The sequence below is a fragment of the Citrus clementina genome, unplaced genomic scaffold (genome assembly GCF_000493195.1).
Source record: "Citrus clementina cultivar Clemenules unplaced genomic scaffold, Citrus_clementina_v1.0 scaffold_3, whole genome shotgun sequence".
Classification (NCBI taxonomy): domain Eukaryota; kingdom Viridiplantae; phylum Streptophyta; class Magnoliopsida; order Sapindales; family Rutaceae; genus Citrus; species Citrus x clementina.
Window position 1 is genome coordinate 48,580,045 of NW_006262339.1, and position 24,915 is coordinate 48,604,959.

The 24,915-nt window shown below is 34.7% G+C and overlaps 3 protein-coding genes and 2 non-coding genes across 5 annotated transcripts; 2 read left to right on the forward strand and 3 right to left on the reverse strand.

The window, feature by feature from the left end:
- Positions 1-1,782: 1,782 nt before the first annotated feature.
- TRNAL-CAA lies at positions 1,783-1,866 on the reverse strand. The gene has a single exon. It is a non-coding gene; the product is annotated as a tRNA-Leu (tRNA).
- On the forward strand, positions 1,784-5,557 carry LOC18045879 (U11/U12 small nuclear ribonucleoprotein 59 kDa protein). The gene is made up of 9 exons (XM_006444869.2): positions 1,784-1,950; positions 2,077-2,260; positions 2,359-2,701; positions 2,808-2,891; positions 3,247-3,312; positions 3,665-3,737; positions 4,295-4,668; positions 4,902-4,942; positions 5,083-5,557. Exons 2-9 carry the CDS (start codon positions 2,109-2,111, stop codon positions 5,159-5,161), a joined length of 1,212 nt encoding a protein of 403 aa, XP_006444932.1. The 5' UTR covers positions 1,784-1,950; positions 2,077-2,108; the 3' UTR covers positions 5,162-5,557.
- A 602-nt stretch (positions 5,558-6,159) lies between these two features.
- Positions 6,160-6,308, reverse strand: LOC112100608. The gene has a single exon (XR_002906976.1). It is a non-coding gene; the product is annotated as a small nucleolar RNA snoR145 (small nucleolar RNA).
- A 724-nt stretch (positions 6,309-7,032) lies between these two features.
- On the forward strand, positions 7,033-19,190 carry LOC18045880 (golgin candidate 4). Its single transcript, XM_006444871.2, has 15 exons — positions 7,033-7,523; positions 7,665-7,763; positions 8,364-8,492; positions 9,414-9,587; positions 10,559-10,697; positions 14,167-14,231; positions 14,333-14,500; positions 14,581-14,682; positions 14,849-14,995; positions 15,619-15,915; positions 16,005-16,070; positions 16,917-17,119; positions 17,723-17,777; positions 17,942-18,127; positions 18,451-19,190. Exons 1-15 carry the CDS (start codon positions 7,308-7,310, stop codon positions 18,757-18,759), a joined length of 2,355 nt encoding a protein of 784 aa, XP_006444934.1. The 5' UTR covers positions 7,033-7,307; the 3' UTR covers positions 18,760-19,190.
- Positions 19,191-20,589: 1,399 nt separating this feature from the next.
- LOC18046414 (reticulon-like protein B5) lies at positions 20,590-22,897 on the reverse strand. The gene is made up of 5 exons (XM_006444872.2): positions 22,540-22,897; positions 21,861-22,041; positions 21,568-21,709; positions 21,226-21,295; positions 20,590-21,135 (listed from the first exon to the last, which is right to left on the reverse strand). The coding sequence occupies exons 1-5, from the start codon at positions 22,736-22,738 to the stop codon at positions 20,978-20,980; spliced, it is 750 nt and encodes a 249-aa protein (XP_006444935.1). The 5' UTR covers positions 22,739-22,897; the 3' UTR covers positions 20,590-20,977.
- Positions 22,898-24,915: the final 2,018 nt, after the last annotated feature.

Below are 24,915 nucleotides of genomic sequence, written 5' to 3' on the forward strand. Positions count from 1 at the left end.
CCTTTATTTTCATAAACTATTAGTCTACTGAAGGTTGTAATCATAAAAAAACATGATAATCCAAGAGATTTTGAGGAAGAAAATGAAAGTTGTGATCATAAGAAAGACCTAATAATCCAAGAGATTTTGAGGAAGAGAGCGCAAGTGAGAGAACAAATTATTTTTAGTAAGAGTAGTTTACATAGAATTAATTATGAAGTAGGGGCTTCTAAGATATATAAAGAACGTTAAATATCACTACTCTTTTAAAAATTTGTTTTCCTTATAATTTTGGTATTGGGCCAAAAATCATAATTTGTCTTCGGTTTAGAGTAGTGCTAACACCCTTTAATTATCCTCATAACACTTTTCCTTACGTATTATATTTTTGACCAATCATTTAATTCTAGTTAAAATTCATTAACTATTTCTCTCTCTTATAACTCTCATAAAACCCACACATTCTCTATTATTTTAATTTTGGCTGCGAACTCTTTTAGTACATCAACATGTTATTTTTTGTTTGTGACTCCTCATCTATCTAATATTATTTTAAAACAATATTTTTTTTAATTTTTTCTTATATATTTAGTAATCTGACTTAAAAAATAATAATTTTTCTCATCCTTAAAGACTACTTTTAAACTAAAGTTTAAATATTTTTATTTTATTTTAGAGTTATCACCTATAAATATTATTTTGTGTAGAGAGTAGAGAACTTAGAGGTAGGCATTGAATCGGTTTGATATAAAAATTTAGATTCGGTTAGATATAAGAGTTTTAAAAACTGTTAAGAATTTTTAAAAAATAATGGAATTGGGGACGCAGTACAACGAGTCAATTTTATTAAGTGCTGGTGCAAAATTTAAATTTTTCAGGGAGGTTAAAACTTACCCATTACAAGTTCTTAAATATTGAACATGGGATGAGCATAGCATATCAGCATATAGGGGTGGACACGGTTCGGTTCGATTCGAAATTAAGTAGAACCGATTTAAATCGGTTATTTTATAAAAAGAACCGAATAAGAACCGAACTAAAAAAGAACCGAACTCAAACGGTTCTTTTCGGTTCAGTTCGGTTTTTTCTGTTCTAGGCCTATTTTGAATTTTCAAATTTTTAGCCCATTGGACTTCATAAATGTAATAATTTTTTTCAACAAATTCATCCTAATTTCATTACAAATATTAACAATAAATACAAAGTATTCAAAACACATTTTATCAATAATATCTTACTAACTATTAATAAATAATTAAATAAACAATCTATATAATAAGATGCTAGTTTAAAAAAAAATAAAGAAAACTTACTGATAAGCAACATCAATCAATTATCATTTACTCCTCAGCTACTTGCTGTTGTTTTTGAGATTGCATTGGCTTAAAAAATTCTTCAAGAAATTGAAATTTATGAAATTTACGAAATTATTTTATATTTGATTTTAGGGTTTATTTTGGGAAATAAAAATTTACGAAATTGTAACACTAACATATATATATATACTCTGATTGTGTGTATGCAAGTTTATTTTAGCTATCTTACACAATTAGTTAAAAATTAACACATTTAATTTAATAAAATTTAAAAATAATTCGATTTTTCGGTTCAGTTAAATGAACCGAATACCGAACCGACATTTCGGTTTTTTTATAAATTGTACCATTCGATTTTTTTTTTAAAAAAAAAAACCGTACCGAATTAGAAAAAACCGTCGGTTCGATTCAGTTTTTTTAAGACTGCGGTTTTTTTACCCACCCCTAACAGCATACCCTCGCAACTTTTAGATAGGGTTCAAAATGTTGTCAGAAGTGGGATTTGAACCCACGCCCTCTTTCGAAGACCAGAACTTGAGTCTGGCGCCTTAGACCACTCGGCCATCCTGACATTGTTAGCTGTCAAGCATTTTCATTATACAATTCTTGTTCTCCTCTTGGAAACAGAGCAGGAATAACCACGGGGCCCTTAATGGTAATGAATTTGAAAAGTTTTCTTATTTTCACTCGATTCCCTGAACCTTCAAGTGATCGGAAGCTAAATCTGTATTAGGTAATCAACAAGAAATCGTGTATAATAGCGCCTTTTCTTTTTTAATAGGTTAACGTGACAATTGTTTTGTCATAAACAAAATGAATACAATATCCTATCAATCGCCGCCGCCTCCTCGCTGGTTCCCTTTCTTACCGCCAGACCCGCCGAGGTCAAATGCTTTTTGGGAGACCAGAAACATTTGCAATCAGCTGAAAGAATTGCAACCAACTCTTACTCTCGCTAAAGCAATGTATGGATGCACTATTTGTACTTGTTTGTTTCTATTTTATGGTAATTTGTCTGTCTTGTTTTACAAATTAGTTTTAATCAAATTATGAACTTAAACAGGCAGAAAGAACTACAGATGTTGATGGTTATGAAAGATAATAAAGGGTCTGTGGAATCCGGCGACAATTGTTCAAGTGATCATTCTGTTTCTGGGTTTTCGAAATATTTAGAAGATAGGAGGATTGATTTGGAATCCCAAATAACCCTTTCGGTTGAAGCCGCAAACTATTTTATGGGAAAATTAAGAGTTCAACTGGAGCCTTTTAGGTTTGTTGCAGATGAAACAACTCCATGGGAGGAAAAATCAGCTGCTATTAGATTGGCTAATAAAGCACGCAAGTCCAAACGAAATAAACTATGGAGGAAAAGAAAAAGGAAATGTGTTGCAGAAATGCTCGCCAAGGTAGCCTTTTTTCTATTCTTGTTCTAACTAGTTGTGCTCTCTTCTTGACATATGATGATGAGTTCTTGTTTTGTCTGTTTTTAACTTCTGTTATTTTGAAATTTAGAAGCATGAACGATTCGAACAAGCTGATCGAGAAGCTGATGAGTGGAGGGCTAGGGAGATTGCCAAGGATATGGCGAAGCGGAAGGTAACATTATTGTCCATTGGATACTAAGAACTCCAAGAGGATTTTATGATTTTCTAAAATGGATGAAGCCTACCTATAAAAGTTTCAGTTTATCCCTGACTTGAGATGGTGGTCATTGAGGAATCCTATATGAAATTTCCAGTGTAATGTTGGTTTGAACTTGTCAAAATCATCAAGCCATGCTAAATCACATTGAAACTTGGAATCTTGGTATTTCCATTCGGTTTATGTCAGTCTCCAGTAGTTCATGGACTACCGAGATTAACCGCTTTTGCTCTTAATGAATAATTTTTTTCTTATCCCGTTTCAGTCCTAACTGTGTGTTAATTTAGTAATCGAGCATGTGGCCTTTCAGGTTGAAAAGATGAATGAAATTGCGAAGCTCAAAGCTAGAGAGGAGAAAAAGAAACTAGAGTCTGAGGTAGGTAAAAGTTGATGGTATAAGTATGAAATTTAGTCTACATTCAATAACTATCTGCTTGTTTGCTACTTTTCTATGCATCATTATCATAATTGGAAAGACTTATTTATTGTGCTTCGTTTTTTGTAAGTTTGACCTTCTGATCTGCATTAGATTAGTTCTTATGTTAGGTGTTTCTTTTTACTCTGTCCACTTGTATAGTCTTTATATGACAGACATCTCTTTTATACTAATCATCCTTGGAAAATATAATTGGTTATACTGCATAGCTGTGGTCTGCAAACTGGTCATTTAGCCTTTTCTTTCTGTTGCCCTTGAGATTTCGATTCATACGCATTGTTTTATATTTCAGCTTGAGCTGGTTTTGGTTGTGGAGAAGTTGCAAGAATTGCGGTCTATCAGGATCCGAAAATTGAAGAAACAAGGTGTGCTCAATAAAATTTTGTTATGCTTTTTGCACATTGTGCTTGTACCAGTGGTGAAGTTTGATTGAGCACACCACTGGTTCAATTTGCAAGTTTCTTTTGTTACAACTACTATTTATGATAACAGAAAGAACGATATGCTTTTTATGATGCACCCCTATCTTGCATCAGTTTAACAGTATAATTTTTCTGTTATAACTGCTTTTTATGATAACGAAGGAACAGCATAGTTCTTTTTCTTTTTGTAACTTAAGATTAAGCATATTTTACATACTAAAGTTAAACTTAACAATCATTGATCATTACAAAATGCCTGTGACAATTATTTAAACCGACAGGATAGAAACCACTGATGGTTTTCTTGCCTATCAACTTTTCATCTCTGTGTTGTAAACCTTCCTTTTATTTCATTTGAATATAATATGCGCCCATTTTGACTACTTGTGGGAATGGTGGCTAGTTATGCTGGTACATTATTTCTGTGTGTGTGTGTGCATGTAAACAATGTATGGTGTCTGTTTTCATGAATAAATCTTGGTGGTTGTAAAATTATACAGGTCATTTTCTGCCGGAGGAGGATGACAAATTTCTTGAAAGAGTTCGAGCTGCCGTTGAGGAAGAAGAGCGCCAAGCTTTGGCAGCAGCAGATACAGATGCTGCTAGGGATGCCATTGCAACTGCAGAGGAATCTCGAAAAGCCATTCAGAATTCTGAACCCTTGTTAAAAGATGGAAGCTGTATTGATGATGTAATTAAGGAAAACAAGGACGGAGTATCTGAGAGCAAATACCTAAGGGAGACAAGTGATAATGCTGACAAAGGATCTGGGAGGCCTGGTTATGCCGGGGTGTATGATCATGTGTCAAACTTACCGATGGAATTCTATCACTACTATCACGGCAGCAATAATGACGTTGGCACGCTTATTGGGGTACTGTCAGCTATTTTCTTTCAAATCTGCCCTCGTAGGTGCTGTTTGCAGGCAATATGCTGCTTGCCACAAATTTGGAAGCCATTTTTTTCAATTCTGTGAGCCAGAGAGGCGCTAGTTTAATTGACTGAGCCTCAAATGGCCTTATGTTAGCTGACACATGCATATACCATAGGATTGTTAGGGTGATCAGGAGCACATGGCCCTAAGCTCATGTTACACTTTTCTTGCAGGTTCGAAGAACATGGGATGCATATATCAGACCAGGAGGAGGGTAAGACGTTAAGTCTTTTTCTGCTTTCGCATTGAAATATCATTTTTGTATGCATGAAATAGGCTACAGGCAACTTGCAAGTTTTGTAAAATTTATTTGTTTTGTCTAATTCTGTTCTGTGCTACTTCACTTGGTTGCAGTCGCATTCCTGGGCATTGGGTTCAGCCGCCGCCACCATCAGATGAGATATGGGCATCTTACTTAGTGATGCCTAAATGATGCCTAACTGTCAGTCTGTCATCAATTGGAGTCGCCTTCTGCTTGTGTCCTTGGGATGGTATTACTGATGTCAGACTTAATCTTACATGGTTCTAAACGTTACATTGCTGTACAGAAATGTAACTGGGGTCTAGTAAAATCATATTTACACTTGATTTCTTAGATCAGTGCATATGTCATCATCTCAGTTGTGGTAAGCAGAGGAAGCTCGATTCCCATAATCCCATTGGTTTCAACAGTTCACTGGCCTTTAGATTGAAATGTTCTTCTGGCCTTTGTCCAAAAGTAAAAAAAGAGAAATGTTCTTCTGGCCCAGCCATACACTAATGACTGATCGTAGCTGCCTAAACAATATTATTGGAATAAAATATTTTTATTTGTTATTTTTTTCAATTATGTCTATCTTGTTCTAATTAAATTGGAGGTGACATTTTATTAAACTTTCAAGTTTCAACTTTTGTATTGATTTAATTTCATAATTTTTGTTAATTTTCCAAACTTATCTAATTAAACTAGATTTTTTCTTTTTCCGTTTGCCATAATTTAAAATTTTAAATGTATTAATTTAGTTTTATTTAAATTATTTATTTATTTATATCTTTTTTAATTTTAAATAGTAAAAATTTTTAATCCTCAACCAATCCTCAAAGAATGCAATTAAATATCAAGAACAAGAGAATGACGTGAGAATTTCCTCTTCTCCCTCTCTGTTGTCAATTTTTTTTTTCTCTTCCTCTCCCACCACATGCTTCATTCTCTCGTTTTTCTTAATACTTAGTATTTTCCGTCCTCAAAATCTAATTCGCCAACGCCGCTAGTATAGATGTCCGTATTGACACAATATATGCCAGCATTGTTACCGTTACGTGTTTCTTTTCCCTTTCGGTTATGATTGATTGATGTAATTTATTAAGTGGCTTCTTATAATTTGCAAATTAAAAAAACAATAATTAAGCCAAAATAAGGTGGTGAAACAAGCGTTAAGAAAAAAAGAACAAAAACATGTAGCCGAGGGTTCCGGATGCTCCAAAAATTGAGAAGTTGAGGGCATCCTACTGTTCGGCGAATCAATCTGCGAAGGGTTTGTCTGCATTGTTAGAGAGATCTCATTTTCAGAGTTATCACCTCCCCGCTGGGCCCTTCGCTTGCGGAAAGTAAAATTAACTAGACATTTACAAGCCCTCAAATTATAAGAAAGATTGTGCGAAAATCGGATCCGACAATGAACCGAACCCAAAAGAACGTCTAAAATAGACTTCGGATTCGGACGATCGACTTTCGGTACCAATATCCGAAGGCAAACTTGGATGAAAGTGCATTCATTAAGCACTCCCTCCATAGGTCCCTTCGTTTTCCCGAACAATAGCAAAAGTTTCAATATAACTCTAGGTTTACGAGAAGTGTACACGATGCTCAGCGAATACGAACCAAGATAAAGAGGCTCACGTTTAGGGATGGATGATGATCCATACTCACGAATGTACTCTTTTCTATAATCTTCATCGCATCTACTTCTGTAAAGAGACAAATAAATGGAAAAGCAAAACGGAGGAAAATATAAACAACATTAAAAAAAAAAAAAAGAACCCAAGAAACCCTACCAATTTCAATCACACAAATGATGCGCACAGCTTGCGTCCTTATATAGTGGAGGTGTTGAACATCCCGGTGTCCTAGACCGTTGGATGAATTCTGGGTGATAATTGGGCCTCTCGGTTGCAGGCTCACAAGTCCAAAAACCCAAGAAAGGGAATCAAAAAAAGAACCACATATTTTATAATAAATTGGGGTAAAACAAAGAGAACCGACCCGAACCGGAATACCGGACCATACGTATATGTCAGCGTAAAATATCGGCTTACTTAACAATTGAAGTTGTAACGGGCCATTATTGATGTACCTTCCCCGCTTCAGAATCCAAAAAGGTTGATCTCATTCTCTCACTAATGTGTTGTAAAACCCAGTACTGTAATTACCTTTAATTAATAATTACAAGAAAACAAATCGTTTGCTGTTTCAATCTCAGATCTATACCTATAAAACCTTCACCGACAAGTTTTTCCGCCAAAAGTAATAAATCTCGAAGGTATATTTAAATCTAAAATTCTTTGAATCTCTCTCTTTCAATTTGGATTCGGATTGAAGAATGAGGGGCACCCTTGCAAATTATAAGGAAAACCTAAACAAGATCGCACTTGATGTGCACTACGACGACGATGGGGAAGAGCTCAAGATCTACGATTCACGCAATGTAGACGACATGTCGGTCTCTGATCGTAGGGATTCTCACAGTTTTGCCAATTCAAAGTCCGTTTCATGGTCTCCGGTATCAAATGGTTTCGAATCACCGCATGATCCTGAGGTATGATTAAAATTTATGCCCTAATTTGTTACAACGAGGTTATGTTTGTGTTTTTGATTTCTGTGGTCGTGAATCCTTGAAATTTTGAATGTTTTGTAAATTTCTTAGCTGCTCTTTTTTTTTTTTTTTCAATTCTTGTAGATTGAACGGTATAAAGCGGAAATTAAGAGGCTTCAAGAATCCGAGGCGGAAATTAAAGCATTATCAGTTAATTATGCGGCCTTGTTAAAGGAGAAAGAGGTACTCTGCTGATCCTTTTCTTGTTTTCTGTTTCAACTTAGTAGTACATTACATCCAAGAATGTTGAAAAACATTAACAAGTGACCAAATTTTTTAAGGCTGTAGTTATTTCCTTTTTTATAATGTGTGGAAGTGAAAGTGTTCATTTGATAAATAACACTCTAACAAATGGCTAGTTAAAAAGCATATCATCTAATCTTTTGGATATATCAGTCTACATCTTTGGCATTATTGTACATGAGGTCATGGTTATGCACTGTAAACCATTGATTAGGTTGACCAACTATTCTGCTTATTAGTTTTTTGGGGAGCTGAATTCTTTTAAATAAAGAGTATTCTTCCCTACTTTAGCTTTTAACTATACCTCCACTATTTGTTCTGTCTGTCCGTCTTGCCTTTTCTATTTGAAGATTACTAAGCTGGTTCTGAAACTAACATAGATTCCATGCATAAAGAAGAAAGTTCTTCTGCTTGATTTCTTAGTAATACCTTTTTTCCCCCCTTCTGATCAGTCAGTAGCTTTAATTTCGGGGTCTTTGATTACTGAAATTTTGATTTCCCTGATACCATTCTCCTTCCTCCCATAATTGTCATTTGCAGGAACAGATTTCCAGATTTAATGGAGAATATGGCTTGTTGAAGCAAAATCTGGATGCAACGAATGCTGCTCTGAATGCATTTAGAAATGGAAATTCGAAAGCATCAAGTAACGGCATTAACATTCCCAAGGTAGTTGCTCAGATCTCATTTAAACTTCATCATGTCAGAATTTTAATGTTATTTTTGTGTTTTTATGTTTTGCCGTAATTCTTAATTTTATGTTTTTCTGTAGTTCTTATTCTGCTTTGTTTAGGTCATAATTTGCTTGAATTTGAAATGTTTACTTGAATGTGCTTGTTAATATGCTTTGGTCACATTTATCAAGTGTACCACTTCTGATGTTATTTTGCACTGCAGTTATCTTGCACAAATTATGATTCACAGATTAGTATGGCTACACTCTGTAATGCATCGTGGCACATGATTATTGGGCCATGGTATATGACCTTCTGTTGCCGTTGCTTCATTATTAATTTGCTGGCTATATACTTTGGCCTCCAATTAGTTCAGTTCTTTAGGAACCTAGGGATAAACAAATTCAGAGACCTAAAGGGCACATAACTTTTGAAGTTTTCTATTGTTCTAGGATTTCTGATATGATGTCTCAGAATCCTATATATGCTTAAGGGAGTAGGTTTTCTTAGTTTTTATATTAAGCTATTGTGAGAATCTTAGTGAAAGCTAGTTGGCAAAAAGTTTCAAAGGTGCATATGAAAATTTAATGGTTGGCGTGGATGGCCTCGCAGTCAGAACCCAATGACTTCAGCACATTTTTTAACCTCAATTTATTGTTTAATCCATTATGTAATATGTTTACTGAAATACTAAGTTATTGTGTTTTATCATCAGATGAACTTTATGCTAAAGATGATTAATTTCCTTTTTTCTTTGATAATCGATTATTTTGGTTGTTGTTTTGTGTATGTTGTCTGCTTTTAAATATGATTTTCCTGTTGCAGAGTTCAAACATCGTGCTATCTTTTTGTAATTAGAAAAAATAGCTTTTTTATAAGCTCTTGAATATATCCTGAAAAAGTTTAATTTGTATAGGGTAGTGGTGATCTATCACCAAGTAGACAGCATAAACTTACAGCTCAAGTAAAAAACCGCCACGCCGGGCATCAATTGCAGAATGGTTTCTCTAAACAAGATGGAGTGAGCAATGGGTCACATGCTTTACAAACTGAAGTTGTACAAAGTAGTAAGATGCAAGGGAAAGAAAAGGTAATGGCATTTTGGTTTTCGCTTACCTTAGAGGAGAATATTTTTGTTAAATCCTATGCCTCACCTACTTCATATTTTAGGTTTTGATCTTGATATGAATGTTCCTGAAAATTTATTAATTGGGTTAATGCTTGTTTAGTCCGTATATTTTAACTTAAGCGTCCATTTAGTCCACATATTTAAAAAAAAAAATCGCAAGACACCCCTATTGTTAAAGTATTACACTCCTACCTGTACTTTTCTTTCTTTTTACAATAATATCTTTGCAACATATTCTTGGGGATGTTGATAAAAAGAAAAAAAAATGATAATTTCTCAAATTAACCTTAAAAGTAACATAAAAATTTACACAATCTCTTTATATTATTATTTTACTCTTAGGATTAATTTGGTAAATTAATTTTTTTTATAAAATAAGTATTAGTAACGTTGCTGTAAGGATATTAAGTATTACTTTAAGATGGCTAATATTAACTTATTTATAAATAATTATTAGTAAGATTATTGCACAAGTAGAAAAAATACTAGTTTTTCACACTGATATTTATTGTTAATTTACTAATAAATAATTACCAGTTAATTTGCTAATTGACTTTTTTTATAGCTAAATTAATTAATGTCAAGTATATTGTTGGAAGGTATTATTTTAAAAGAAAATAAAAAGAATGGTAACATTTTTTAATTGTAGGGGTATTTTGAGGTACATTTTGAAATACAGAGACCGCAGGGTACTTAATTCAAAATATAGGGACTAAATGAGCATTTACCCTTATTATTAAATTATTACAAATTCGGCGCTTACTTTAAAAAAAGGACATGCTTTTGCTGATTTTGACCCTTTTTTTCTTTCTTTTTGAGTACCATTTGAATTAATTTCTGTATTCTTATAATTCTTTACTTTTCTTCTGTTTTTCCCTTTTCTATTTTTTCTGGTGAATGAACTTAAGAATGGATATATGAATGCCTTCTAGGAGCTTGCAGATTTGCTGGAAGAGAAAAATAGGTCCCTGGCTGCAGAACGAGCAGCTTATGAGTCACAAACAAGACAACTTAGGATGGAGCTTGAACAACAACGCAATAAGTTCGCTGATGTACAGTTAAAATTACAAGGTATATTTCTGCAAGGAGGATAAAGTGTTGACAGTATGGAATGATAAAGAAATTGGTACCCTGACTTTTTTTTTTTTTTTTTTTAATTGCTTTAAGTGTGCAACTTCTTTAAAGTAAAAAAGATTATTGAAGAGAAAAGATCCTTTATTTCTTTGCTTATCTCATTTACAGTAATTGAACCAACTTTTAATTAATCTAACCACTATCTACTGACACTCAATCACTAATAATAGCTAACTAACAGCTGTTTGCTAATTGTAGCCAGTTAATAACTTTTATTTCTACAGTTCCCCATATAGTACTTTCCAACACTCGCCCTAGAGCTGATGCGAAGATAGCTTCTTGATTAAATTCTGGAAGGTGGTCATGGGTAGTCCTTTCGTCAGCGCATCTGCTAGTTGACTCTTGGAAGAAACATATGGAACACAAATTTGCTCTGAGTCAAGTTTTCCTTTGACGAAGTCTCTATCAATTTCAGCATGCTTAGTCCGGTCATGTTGAACAGTGTTGTGACCATTACTTATTGCCCTTGTTATCAAAATAATTCATCATAGGACTTTCTGTCTTGACCTTCAAATCAGATAGAATTATCTTTAACTACAATAGCTTACATATACTGTGCGCCATGGCTGGCACTAAACTCTTGCCTGTGCACTAAAGCAAGCCACCAGAGGTTGTTTCTTGCTCGTCCAAGTAACTAGGTTGACACCCTTGAATGTAGAATACCCAATAGTTGACCTTTGGTCTGTCGTAGAACCAGCCCAATCCACGTTTTGTAAGATTCTAGTTTAAGTTCTTCTCCCTTCTGAAATAGAAGGCCTGGCGATCCCTTCAAAGACCTCAAAATCCTATCAACAACTTCATGGTTGCGCTTTAGAGGGGCAAGCATAAATCGACTAACTATACTAACGGCATAGGCAATGTCCGGCCTTGTGCGAGATATGTAGATAAGTTTTCACCATTCACTGATATTCTCTTCTGTCCACAGTTCTTCTCCCTCTATCAGTTCTCAAAGTCGATGATTGGCTTCAATTAGAGTATGAATTGATCAACAGCCAACCAAGCTGACTTCTTGTAATAGATCTTGGGTATATTTCTGTTGAGAGATGTAGATTCCATGCCATAACCTAGCTACCTCAATTCCCATGAAATATCTCATGTTACCAAGGTCTTTAATTTCAAATTCTTTTGCTAGATGGGCTTTCAAACAAGCTATTTCTTCATGATAATCACTCATCACAATGATATTGTCTACATACCCCATCAAAGCTGTAATTCCCCTCTTTATTGAATTCTTAATGAAAAGAGTGTGGTCATCTTGACTTTGGAAGTAGCCGCAATTTCTCATAGCTCTAGTAAACCTCTCAAACCATGCTCATGGTGATTGCTTCAAACCATAGAGGGACCTTTTCAACTTGCACACTTTGTTCCCTCTCAAGTTCTCCCTATATCCTGGTGGAATATCCATGGAGACTTCTTCCAATTCTCCATGGAGAAATGCATTCTTCACATTTAGTTGGTACAACAGCCATTCTTTCATTGCTGCCAAGGACAAGAGAGTTTGGATTGTGTTAACCTGCCCCACAGGTGCAAATGTACTAGTCTATTTCATAAGTCTGGGTGTATCCTTTGGCTATGACTCTTGCTTTGTGTCTGTCCAGTGACCCATCAGCCTTGTATTTTATGGTATAAATCCACTTGCTGCCAATTTATAATTGGGAAAGTCCGCAATCTGCCAAGTTTGGTTTTTCTCCAAGGCTTTTAATTCATCATTCATTGCCTCTTTCATGGCTTTGATGTTAAGGCTTCCTGAACAGATGTAGGAACTCTTTGGGACAACAGTGATGTGAGAAAAGACCTATACTGAGGAGAAAGGTTCTGCAAAGACACAAAAGGAGACATAGGGTGTTGGGTACAATTTGGAGCCCTTTTTATTAAAGCAATAGGTGAATCAATAACATCTTGAAGAAGAGAAATAGGAATGAGAACTGTTACCTCATTCAAGGCTAACAATTGGAGCATGAGAAGTGGTGACAGTCCTCCTTCTGGAATACATTCTTAGAGTGGGTGTTCTCTGGGCCTTAATATCTACCTCTGCATTTGTTGCCAGTAGAGAGGGTGTTTTTGGTGGAATAGTACACTCTGATTGGTTGGAATGGTGGCCATTAAGCTGAATTGTGGTCTCAGATTGAAGGCTGAAGGAGAGTCCTTTGTAGGAGGACCTTTAGCAGCTGTTACCTTGATTCCTCAGTCTGTTAAGTCGCTCCCTGTGAAGTAAGGTCTTACTAAAGTCATTAATTTTCCACAAAGATCCATCCATAGTAACATATGTCTTCTTTGTAAGAGCATGATAACATTTGTACCCATTTTTTGTTGGGGAGTAGCATAGAAAAACACACTTTACGGTTCTAAGATCAAGTTTACTCTGTAAATGGAGTTAAACAAGCGCATACGAAACACATCAAATACCTTTGGTGGTAAAGATCCAATCCCAAGTATGGAAATAAGGTCATCGGTTTTTTCAGAGTTCTTTGATTATCAAAAACTATGGTTTTTAGTGCCCACCAGCTATTGTTGCTCTCCTCTCCTCTAATGATAGCGAGTGCTTCGTCAAGATCAGGTGGAGGATTAGTCCTGAGGACTTGATCCCTTGCTTGCTCATACACTAAATTAAGTCCTAATAGAAACTATATGACACATTCTCTTTCCATAAGATCTCTTATTGTCTTTGCATCTTCAGAACATTGCAGCTTCACATTCTGGTACAAATCCAATTTAGTTAACAACCTTTTGAGAGTGTTGTAGTGATATTCATGGACCATCCTTTGTGATATAAATCTGTCTCTTAATTTGAAATATCTGTATAACCAAACCAACTTTGGAATATGTTTTGTTCACAGCATTGCAAACCTCTCTGGCTGTAGAAAGCAGAATATAGGTTTTCTTGATTTGGGGTTCCATGGAGTTAAGTAACCAAGACATGACCATGTAATTCTCAACATCCAATGTCTAAAATTTGGGATCCTTCACATATATAAACTTCCCTTTGCTTTTCAGGGAGATTTTCACTTACTGAGACCACTCCATGAATTTATTCGATCAAGTTTGGTGGTGGTAATCTGGAATGTTGGGTTCTCATCATGGATAGGGTCAAAAGATGTATCAGCTTTAGTCATTTCTGACATGATTTCAGGAAGAATAAGTTGGCAATGAAGCCCAACAAAAATGTGGCAATTACGTCTGGAGAAGAAAATGGCTATGAAGGCCATGAGTAACTCTAGCCAGAAAATCTGAAGCTGTGATACCCAACTATTAATTTAATCTAACCTCTGCCCTAGTGACACTCAACCACTAATAATAGTTAATTAACAGCTGTTTAATAATTGTAGCCAGATAATAACTGTTAGTTCTACAGTTCCCAACATTGCACTTTCTTACAATTATTTTCTTAATTTTTTTCTATTTTCAGAGGAACAGAGGCTGAATGAATCTTTCCAGGATGAGCTCAAGTCACTTAAAATGGATAAGGATAAAGTGAGTTATAGCAGCTGTGACAGGGTGATTTATATGTAGGAATTTTGTGCTCTTTTACTTGTGTGCTTTCTGGCTAAGCATATTTTGTTTTCTTTTGGCAGACTTCCATTGAAATCACTGAAATGCGCAAAGAATTGAATGGAAAATTATCAGAATTAAGACGACTGCAAATGGAGTTAAATAGAAGAGAGGATGGAGATGCAAATGATGTCGTGGAGAATTTGAAAAGAGTAGTTGCAACTCTAGAGAAGGAAAATAATAGTCTTAAGGTTAATAATTTTGTACTTTCAGAATTTGCTCAGAAATTTATTCTGCTTGTGTGACACTGACCTTTTATTTAAATCTATAGATGGAGAAAACTGAACTCGTGGCTGCTTTGGAAAAGAACAGGAAATCATCCAATGAAAAAATCTTTCCAGATGCTTCAGAGTATCCAAGTAGATTGGATGGGGTAAGTTCTGCATCTAGTATGGGTGCGCATCAGCGCATGCTTACGTGTCCTTTATACATTCACTTCATTTACTTGTTAGGCGAACTATTCCTCGCCTATGGCTGGTGACCCCACCATACATTAATGCTGTGTTACCTTGTTGTACATGATGTTACATTTTCCCCAGAAGATGGTGTCATCAGAAAGTTTTCCAGGAAAAGAAGAAATGGAGCAATCTTTGCAGAAATTGGAGAAAGACTTGAAGGAAACATGCTCTGAAAGGGACAAAGCATTGCAGGAATTAACCCGTCTTAAGCAGCATCTGATAGAAAAGGTTATTTCAAGTAGCTTGTGTTTATAGAATCATTTATGTGATATTTGAATATATTTCAGCTTCCATTTTTGTTATGCTTCAGAGTAGAGTACTCCCTCATGATCATATGCTTATACTTCTGTAATGAAAATGCATAGCCGTATAAGAACATTGGACCACTTATAATGATGAAAAGGACTGGAAGATTCAATGTTGGTTCCTGATTAGAATTGAAGCTAAAATATAAGAGATTCTAATTATCCGTGCAGTTTTATTGATAGACAGTGTAAATGCTGTGGTAAAGGAGTTTCTGGAGAAATATAACCTACCTTGCTTCTTGCTTATGTGCAATTTGATACATTCATATGATATCTTTTCAATTGTTTTGAGTCATATATGTTTCATTGATTGTATCCTTTAACCCTTATATTTTTGTGATTATTTCAATACATAACACTGTCTAAAGTGAGTGTTATGGTCTGGATTCTAAGGTCTTATTTTGTTATTAAAATTGATGTTGCTTGCTAAAGCTCTTGTAGATTCAAATTCTCTCTTTGTTCTTTAGTACTTTTTAGTAAAAGTTATCTTTTAAACTTTCTGCAGTCAAAATTAAAGATGGTTTCTCTTGCTGCACTATTGGTCAGGCACAAGAAGAATCAGAAAAAATGGATGAGGACAGTAAGATCATTGAAGAGCTTCGTGAGAATAATGAATATCAAAGGGCTCAAATATTGCATTTGGAAAATGTTCTGAAACAGACTCTTGCAAAGCAGGAAGAATTCAAGATGATGAACCACAGTGAAATTCAGAAGTCTAAGGAAATCATTGATGGTCTGAACAATAAACTTGCAAACTGTATGAGGACAATAGAAGCAAAAAATGTTGAACTTCTGAATCTTCAAACTGCTCTCGGCCAGTATTTTGCTGAAATTGAAGCTAAGGTAAACAAACATTAATTGTTTATTGTGCTAGGGCTTTCCAAAATAGAGATAATTTGAATTTATGCTAGTAATATTGTTCTTATGCACAGGGACATTTGGAGCGTGAGTTGGCTTTGGCAAGAGAAGAATCAGCTAAACTTTCTGAGTATTTGAAAGTATGATCCATTCTCCTTTCTTTCATCCTATTGTGATTTGATATTCCTTTGCCATCTTTACAATTAATTTACTGACTTACCTCACTTTTTCACAAAGGATAGCTCACATAATGTTTTTCTTATGGTTGATGAAATCCTCATGATTGCCTAGTGACTTGAAAGAGTGAAAACATCTGTATCCGTATTATCTTGTTTGTTAAGCTTGTATATTAAAATTATCTTCAGAGATAGGTCCTGTATAAATGTGAAAAGAGCACAGAAATGGAAGTCATTTTGGAGGTGTCTATAACAACAAACATATGAGGCAAGGAAAATGAAACATACACAACCAAGCAAAGAGCATAAAATATCAACTCAACTAACAGTGAGTTCCACGGTAGTTGTACTCTGCTACATGGATATGTTGTAATGGCTTGGGAATGCTAACATTGGTGGGGTTAACTATCTTTAGCTCTCAGTATGAGATGACAATTCTTAAGACACATAAACTGGATCCTTAACAGACTCTTTCACAATAAATTTAGCTGTGTTTTTCTTTTAGTTGGTAGTGTGTGCACTGTTTCAGTTAAGTGAGGGACCTAGATTAGTTTGATTGCATCTAATGCTTTGGTGCTGGTGACAGTAGTTTTACTAGTACTGGATAGATGTTTAGTCTCATCCCATGTTATTTGAGGCAGCTAACATTCTCATCTTAGGTTCCTAATGCATCCACTACTGTAAATATTGAGAGATTCAAGGAAGAAATCTTTTGATAATATTTGTTTCTACAATGATTACTCATCTTCATTGGTGACCTGGATTAAAGTCATTTTGCTTCGTATTTGTTATGTTCTATTGTTCCATCAGAATGCAGATCAACGAGCAGAAGTATCAAGGAGCGAGAAGGAAGAAATTTTGGTTAAGCTTTCGCATTCTGAAAAAATGTTGGCAGAAGGCAAGGGTAGGGCAAACAAGCTTGAGGAAGATAATGCAAAACTACGCCTTGCTGTTGAACAAAGTATGACAAGGCTTAACAGAATGTCAGTGGATTCAGATTTTCTTGTAGACAGGTTAGCCTCCTTAAACTTATAATTACAAAGTTATCTTTTAGGTGTTGGGTTATTTACCTGACCGAGACCAATTATGAGAATAGCATTTGTTCCACCCACCTTTGTGTTTGCTGTTGGGAAAAAATAGGTTGTTTAGATAAAATTACTTGTTGCATGCATGGTTTGTGGGATGTTATCTAGATTGGCTGTGCTTTGCTATACAGGGAAACCTTCTTTCTTCTAATGGCTTTGTTGATGCAGCCATATGGTCCTATCCTGTGTCTCTCTTCCTTTCAGAGTCTATAAATTGAAAGAAATTTCTTGTATTGACTTGGATGATAGCAATGTCTTGAGATGTTGCTCATATTGTTTTTCTGTTTCATGTGTTCAATTATTATCATGTTATGTTCGCAACCATTGTAGGATCAGTCATTGTAAGTCTTGCGAATTGACAGTTTCTTTACTTTCAAGTGATTCTCATCTCTTTAGAGTCAACTGAATGGGAGTCCAAGAGCCCTTTGATTGGATGAAAACCATAATACCACTATCAGAACTTCTACCTTTACTGTCTCTTAAATATCTTGCAATATTGCAGAACTCTAATCGTGCTGGCTATTTTGGCAGGCGCATCGTGATAAAGTTACTAGTCACCTACTTCCAGAGAAACCACAGTAAAGAGGTAAAGGCTTCTTAGAATGAATACTAAAGTATTCTGATAAACTCATTAAATGAAGAAATCCTCTCTCCTTGATTTTTCTTCATGCAAATAAATTTGTGATTAAGATGGGGCTTCAACTCAGGTAGATTTTATTTTTAGCTTTATGATTTGCATGTGCCTTTCAGGTTCTGGATCTTATGGTCCGGATGCTAGGATTTTCTGATGAAGACAAGCAAAGAATAGGCATGGCTCAACAAGGTGCAGGCAAAGGTGTTGTTCGCGGAGTTTTGGGTCTACCTGGTCGTCTAGTTGGCGGAATCATAGGAGGAAGTCAGGCAGATGCAAATGCAAAAATGGCATCTGAAAATCAGGTTCACATTCTTTTATTCTTTGTGAATATGCCTTCACTGGGTTTGCTTTAATTTATTTTGTGGTAAAGTTTTTAGTAGGTTGCCCGAGATTGGCTTGTCTCTCTTGAGAATTATTCAATATTTGCATGCTATTCTGTACTAGTTCCCATCCACTATCTTCATCTTCCAGGATTTGACACCTCCAGACTTAATTTGTAATCTGAATCCAATTTATTTGGGTCTTTACACCTCCTTATAACCGAATTCTCAATATAAATCCATTTCTGTTCTTTGCAGACACTTCCTCAGAAACCTAATCTTTAATTAAATACATTTTGTTTCAGTCCTTTGCAGATCTATGGGTTGACTTTCTTCTTAAGGAAACTGAAGAAAGAGAGAGGAGAGAATCTGCTGAAAATATGGCCAGATCCAAGGAAGATATACATGGAAGAAGTCGAACTACTGCAGAGACTAGCCCCACTGCAGTCCCTGGGTTTTCAAGATCGAATTTATCTCCTAGCCAAAATCTTAATCCCTTGTCCTCTCAAGGAAATTTTCGGCAGTTGGAACATTCTGATTCAGAGTTCTCAACAGTTCCTCTCTCATCATCAAAGAGCAATTCTCGCCTCTCAAGACTACTCCCGGATCACTGAAAATGTGTAATTAATTGAAGGTATAGATCCTTTCAAAAAGATTGAAAAAAAAAAAAATCAAAGGTATAGATTCTTTTTTAATGTTGTAGCTAAGTGTCTTGTTTGACTAATTCTTTTATACTTGAAATCTCAATAAGCAATGTTCCTAGAGAGCTCATGTCTATACGAGGAGTTGAGCACTAAAAAACTTCACAGGTGCGAAGGAAAATTTGATTGATAGTTTATTTGAGAAGACGGCACACTATTTTATTTTGGGGTCATGCTGAGTTATATTATATGTAATTTATATCACTTAATGAGTTATATTCAATAACACCTTAGTTATATTCAATAACGCAGGTGTTATTTAATTAGGTGCATATCTTTTAGCAGATGTAACTCTTGAGTTGGATTATTCTGTGATAATTTTAAATAGAGTGTAGTGCACCGTATGTCCTGCTTCTAGCTATCTCACTGGGCGACGGAAAATCATTCTCCTACGTATCAAAGACACAGAATTTCATCGTTGGTGTTCAGAAATAAGTACAACCGTAGTTTTCAAGGGCCAAAAGAGTGGGAGGGGAGGGAATAAGGCAGGGGAAAAAATTGAGCAAAACAAGTACGTGGTTTTCATTATTATATATCACGGCTTCGTTTGGAGTCGTTATTTTGCTCATTAACGCACAACTGTTAAATGTTAAGTGTATATTTACAACTATAGTTTATAAAAAGTCATTTTACCCAAAATATTTTGTTTTAAGATAGAAGGGTGTGCAAGCTCACATCAGTTCTAAAATACCATGTCTTCCTTAAGATTAAAGTTTGACTAAATGTTAAATAAAATTACTTAAAAATCTGAATATGTTTTGGAGTAATTTTAGTTAATATATAATTAATAAGAAATTTATTTTTTTAAAAATTACTATCTAAATTTGTATTTACTTAACAATGTCAACTAATTTAATTAAAATATATTGATAAATTTTGTCGTTAAGGATGAAAAATTATATTGCCTTTACTATTTTGTTAAATTATTATTAAAAAAATATTCACTTAGTAACTATCTATAGGTTGTAAGGATTACATTACTGATGTGAGAAAAGTTCCAAAAAAAATGGATTCTAATTATAATTTAGAAATAATTTTTGTATATAAAATTAAAGTTAGTGATAAATTAACTGAAAGACATGAAAATAAAGATAAATTTTGCCTAGAGTAGATATGCCTTATTCGCAAGATGAAAGATCCATGACTTAAGAATGATAGCACGCATAAACGCCCTCTCGGATCACTTGCAGGATCCGATTAATACATTAGAGAACAAAGGTTATACGACTGGTATAAGGTAGGGTAAGGCACAGAGTGTGGAATGATTGTTATGTATTACCTATTTTTAATTATCCGACGGCGAAGTAACTCAAGGCTCAAGCAACAAGCATGTCACGTTACAACTCGTCAAATTTTCAATGTCTTTGAGGGACCCAAATCCAAAAACAAAATAAACCAGGTCCAGAAAAAGTATTACACCAAGGCAAAATGATGAGAGGTTAATTCCTCAGACATGAATGACTCATCACATGATTTTGGTTTTTGACTCTCCTTACAGAAATCAATGCACACTATTTTCTTTCCTAAAAGACCATATAAATTGTTACCGTAAAACAAGGACAAATTAATAGCATTTGAATTAAGAAATATTTATTAAATAAATAAATAAATATCATCCAATTATAATTTAACATTTGACCTGGAATCTAGATTGATCAAATTTATTATTTAATCGAGGTTTAATTTACTGAGGTTGAGATTCTATTGTATATGCAAGCTATCTTTGTGACAATCAAGAAAGCGTCGATCATCAAACATTTCATACCGACGATTCAAAGCTACTAGGGGTCATAAAATTACATGCACCATAATCATCCAAAAGAAAGATACAAAATGATGTACAAGAAACTGGGTAATATATCCAAATAGAACCCAGCCATGACAAAATCCCCTAGAATTGTAGAGCTATCTTCAAGCTACTCATAGTGCATGTAAATGAAACCACAATTCAGATCTGACCCCCATAAAATGCCAAAAATAATTCAACTTGCAAAGAAAAAATAAAACACTTGAAAATAGCTGGTCAGTAAGACAATGGAAATCGGCATACCAAGGTTATGGAATAGAATCACCAGCCAGCAAAACACATCACTACCCAAATGCCCACCAGAAATAAATTAGCTTCACTGGTTTAAACCCTCTTGGCTTTGACTGGAATCTTACTCAAAACCTTGGCATCAAATACTGCATATTGTTTTTTTATCTCAATCATTGCCTTCTCAGCTAAGGGATCAATCTTGTCCTCATACTTCTCATAGAGAACAGGCAAAATGTGCAGCAAAACCAAAGCTGTTTTCACAGATCAAAATTATCCGATATCAGAAAAATATTATACAAAATTGAATCATTAAGCCTGAAAAGAACTTCCGATGTAATTACCTATATAAAACAAGGTCAAGAAGTTGCACCAACTCCCCACAACTGACAGCACCCACAAGGCAGCTATAGCCTGAAATATAAAACATTGCATTCTTAATTATACAAATAAAACAATTATTTTTTTGGGAAAAAAAGGAAGGGTACTTTATTGCAGGTGCTTCCCACATTAAGCAATTGGTCAACATTAGACATTGTGCTTCCCGTAACTAAGTAATTACGCCCCTAAACGCATAAATCACAAATAAAGTGTTCTTTTCCTTCCGACCAATAACAGCAGTAGAGTTCATGTTTCAATAGAAAGGAGAATAGCTCACAAATTAGATGGATAGAAAATGCACATACCATGAGAAAACTCTTCAAATCTCTTCCTGATGCAATACTCCGCAATACTGCAAAAGCATGGTTGAGTTCAATCCTAAAGGCAGAAGCAACCTGCAGGAATGGCTCCTCAGGAAGATGAACTTCAGGGATGCAGGGTGGGGCCCTACAACAGAAGTGGTGTGCTATCAATTTGTTGAAGGTAGAAGTAAAAATATGGCGTTCAAAAAAAAAAAAACCACAAACATGCTTACGGAAGAAACGAATCAAGATATAGATCACAAAAGTCACTGAAATTACAAGTGCCGAATGCTTACTTCTTAATGAAGGTATGGGCATTGGCCCACAGGAACAAGATTGCAAGTGCAAGAATTAAGGTGTGGCAGACCAAAGTAAGCAGGTGGTATTCAAACAACTCGAAAAGGACCCAGATAGCCGTGGCTCCACCTAGTACACCCGCTGAAATCTTCTTGTTCCTCCACAAAAAAACATCAGCAGCTGCAATAAATCAATTCAACAAATACAGTGGGACACAGAGAGAAGAGCAAACAACGGGTTTAAATAACACTATAATGCTATCCATATATTTTTTTTTGGGTGATTATTATCTGTCTTTGTTAGATGGTTACAAAGTAAATCTGACAGACAAAATCAAGACACTTCGATCTTCTGTTCTACATTATCATTCAGTTTAACCTTACAAAAATATTCATTAACAAATAACAAGCTTAATTATGTCAATGACTAACCTCATTTGTTCTTTTTTCTAACTTGTTTTTTCTCAGCAACCAAACAGCCAGTAATAAATTTAATAAATAAATTAGTTTCTGCATTTTATTTCCCTGATATTTTATGCCTTCACTTTAGTGATCAACCCAAACAGAGGTTTCAAATATTACACCAACGAACATTTAACCAATTTATTTAAATCCTAACAATTAAGTCTGAAAATGTAAATAAGTTTAAAAGGGAAAGGAAATGAGAAAGAATTCGTACGCTTTCCACCACCGAAAACCTGGTGAACCGGCCGCTCTCTGCCAAATAAACGATAAATATCCGCCTTCACAGACGACTGGGCAGCCGGTTCCTCATTATCAGAATCCGAAGACGACGATGACGAGGAATCGTGATCGTGAATCTTCTCGCTTACCTTCTCCATTGGCGGTTCCGCCGGATTCTCTTCACGCTCCGCCATCTTTTCTCGGAAAACCTAATTGAATTTTTTTTTTTTTTTGGCGAAATTTCGGTGCGAGGGACAATGAAAGGGAAAAGAAAGCTGATGTTTCTGTCCGGTGTAATTGTAAATGATGTGATGAGGGGGCATGTATTTAACCAAATATTTAATTTATATTATTTAAATAACTAAACCATAATATTAAAAATTGTAATATTTGAATCTAATTCAACGTATCATTCATTTATTAAACTGTAAATTTCATAATTTTTAAAATTATTTGTATAAAACATCAATTAAAACCTAAATATTGAAATAAACTATAAATTTCTGTAAAAAAAAAAAAAAGCTCTTAATTAAAGATGGATGAAGCTTTGGGGGCAAATTTGAAATGGAAAAAAAAATTGACGTCGTCAATTTAATAGTTCGAAAGGAGACGGCGTTAAATTTGATTTAAGCCAAAGGTGGTGTCTGGCACCTTTTTTTTTTAATATTCCTTCCATCAGTGCTTTTTCATTCTTGAAACGGAGAGGCAACAGTAGGGAGTGGGGACTACGGATGTATCAAAAGTCACCGACCTGGTTAAAAAGGAAATGGGACACGTGGCCATCTGAAGTGGGACTGACGGGATGAGAGGCATGGACGGCCAGTGCTTTTTATTGGTCGGGTGAGGCTAACGTCAGTGCGCTCCATGTTAAGCTGAATTTTACGAGAATATCCTGGTACTCTCAAATCACAATTGCTACCATTTGAAATATGATCTTTTGGTCCTATAAGTATAAGGGATCTCTCACCGGCTGCTTTTTTTAAATTAGTTCAAATCTTGATGGATAGAGGGTATATATAAACATATATATATATATATATATGTGTGTGTGTGTGTGTGTTTTGCCGTGTTTTCATTTTGGAAAAAATAAAAGATTATTTTTTAAAAATTTTTTACCTTAGAGATTTATCTGTTTATACGTTAAAATGTATATGACATTATAATTGGATAGCAATCAGGCATCTGCCACTGATAAATTCGTGGAGAAAGAATGATCGAAAGCTACATAAAGAGTCCATTTTCCTTCGCATTGGTGTCAATGTCATTGTACAACAGTCATTCGATGGGAAAGGGTCATGAAGCCAATTGAGCATTATCGCATTTGATGGAGACGGCATCCTTCCCTTTGGCTTATTATGGTAATGGTCCTGTCATGCCATCATTCATACTTTACAAAGAATATTACATACGAGGCATGATCCTATACGCATCATCGCCTATGTTTTGACGTGTGATGAGACATATACTGAAACTTTATGGGTAAGGTTGCAGGATTCACAAAGCAATTTGATCAATCAATTCTTAACGTGGGTCGCGTCGCGCATCTAATGTCTTGGTCAGCTTTTTATTTTATATATAAAAAATTATTATTATCGAATAAAAATTTTCTTTAGTAAAGTATGAAATAAATTAGAAAAAAATACATACTTGAATGTAGTATGTTTTATTCTATAATATATTAGAATATATATTTTTCTTATTTTTTATAAACACTGATTATATATATAGAGAGAGAGGGAGAGAAAGAGAGAGAGAGTACTAATTTGATCAAGGATACTAAACTTCGTTAAAATTTAAAAAAGTTAGTACTTCATAAATTTTAACAAAGTTGAGAAATATATATATAATAAAACATAATATAATTATAGTATAATGCAATCAAATATAATATAATAATTTTCTTATTGGGGATCCATTATGATCATGACCAACTTAAAAATTTGTGTTATTTTTTTAATCTTTTAAGTTTGTCACAAAGAAATAGATTAAAATCTGATCAGAAGTGGACTAATATAAGACTAAGTTTGTCACAAAGAAATAGATTAAAATTTAATCAGAAGTGGACTAATATAAGACTAATGCTAAGTGCATGTAACTTAGGGAGATCCCTAATATAAACAAATTACGAACGAAGCATGAGTACACGGCTCTAAAGAGTCAGGTCTTTACAAGAAAATTGCATCTCTCAGCAACCGTTGTCCTCCCCCTTAACCGCCATTCAATCATCAAGCTTATAAGAAGAACGAGGAGAGGGAGCTTCCCTCTCCTATTGGAGTTCCCTTTAACACAAAAATGAACCATTGATAGAGTTCAACAAACAAATGGCTCGATTCCACTGTCTAATTTTCTTATGAAAAATGAAAGCAATGAA

Excerpts from the sequence above, each read along its gene's own strand:
- LOC18045879 (XM_006444869.2), top strand. The coding sequence starts at position 2,109 with ATGAATACAATATCCTATCAATCGCCGCCGCCTCCTCGCTGGTTCCCT. Across the intron at positions 2,702-2,807 it reads TTGCAGAAATGCTCGCCAAG|AAGCATGAACGATTCGAACA; the intron begins GTAGCCTTTTTT and ends TTTGAAATTTAG. Across the intron at positions 4,669-4,901 it reads ACGTTGGCACGCTTATTGGG|GTTCGAAGAACATGGGATGC; the intron begins GTACTGTCAGCT and ends CTTTTCTTGCAG.
- LOC18045880 (XM_006444871.2), top strand. The coding sequence starts at position 7,308 with ATGAGGGGCACCCTTGCAAATTATAAGGAAAACCTAAACAAGATCGCA. Across the intron at positions 14,232-14,332 it reads TTAAAATGGATAAGGATAAA|ACTTCCATTGAAATCACTGA; the intron begins GTGAGTTATAGC and ends TTCTTTTGGCAG. Across the intron at positions 15,916-16,004 it reads TTGCTGAAATTGAAGCTAAG|GGACATTTGGAGCGTGAGTT; the intron begins GTAAACAAACAT and ends TCTTATGCACAG.
- LOC18046414 (XM_006444872.2), bottom strand. The coding sequence starts at position 22,738 with ATGGCGGAGCGTGAAGAGAATCCGGCGGAACCGCCAATGGAGAAGGTA. Across the intron at positions 21,710-21,860 it reads GCCCATACCTTCATTAAGAA|GGCCCCACCCTGCATCCCTG; the intron begins GTAAGCATTCGG and ends CTTCTGTTGTAG. Across the intron at positions 21,296-21,567 it reads ATTTGAAGAGTTTTCTCATG|GCTATAGCTGCCTTGTGGGT; the intron begins GTATGTGCATTT and ends TTTATATTTCAG.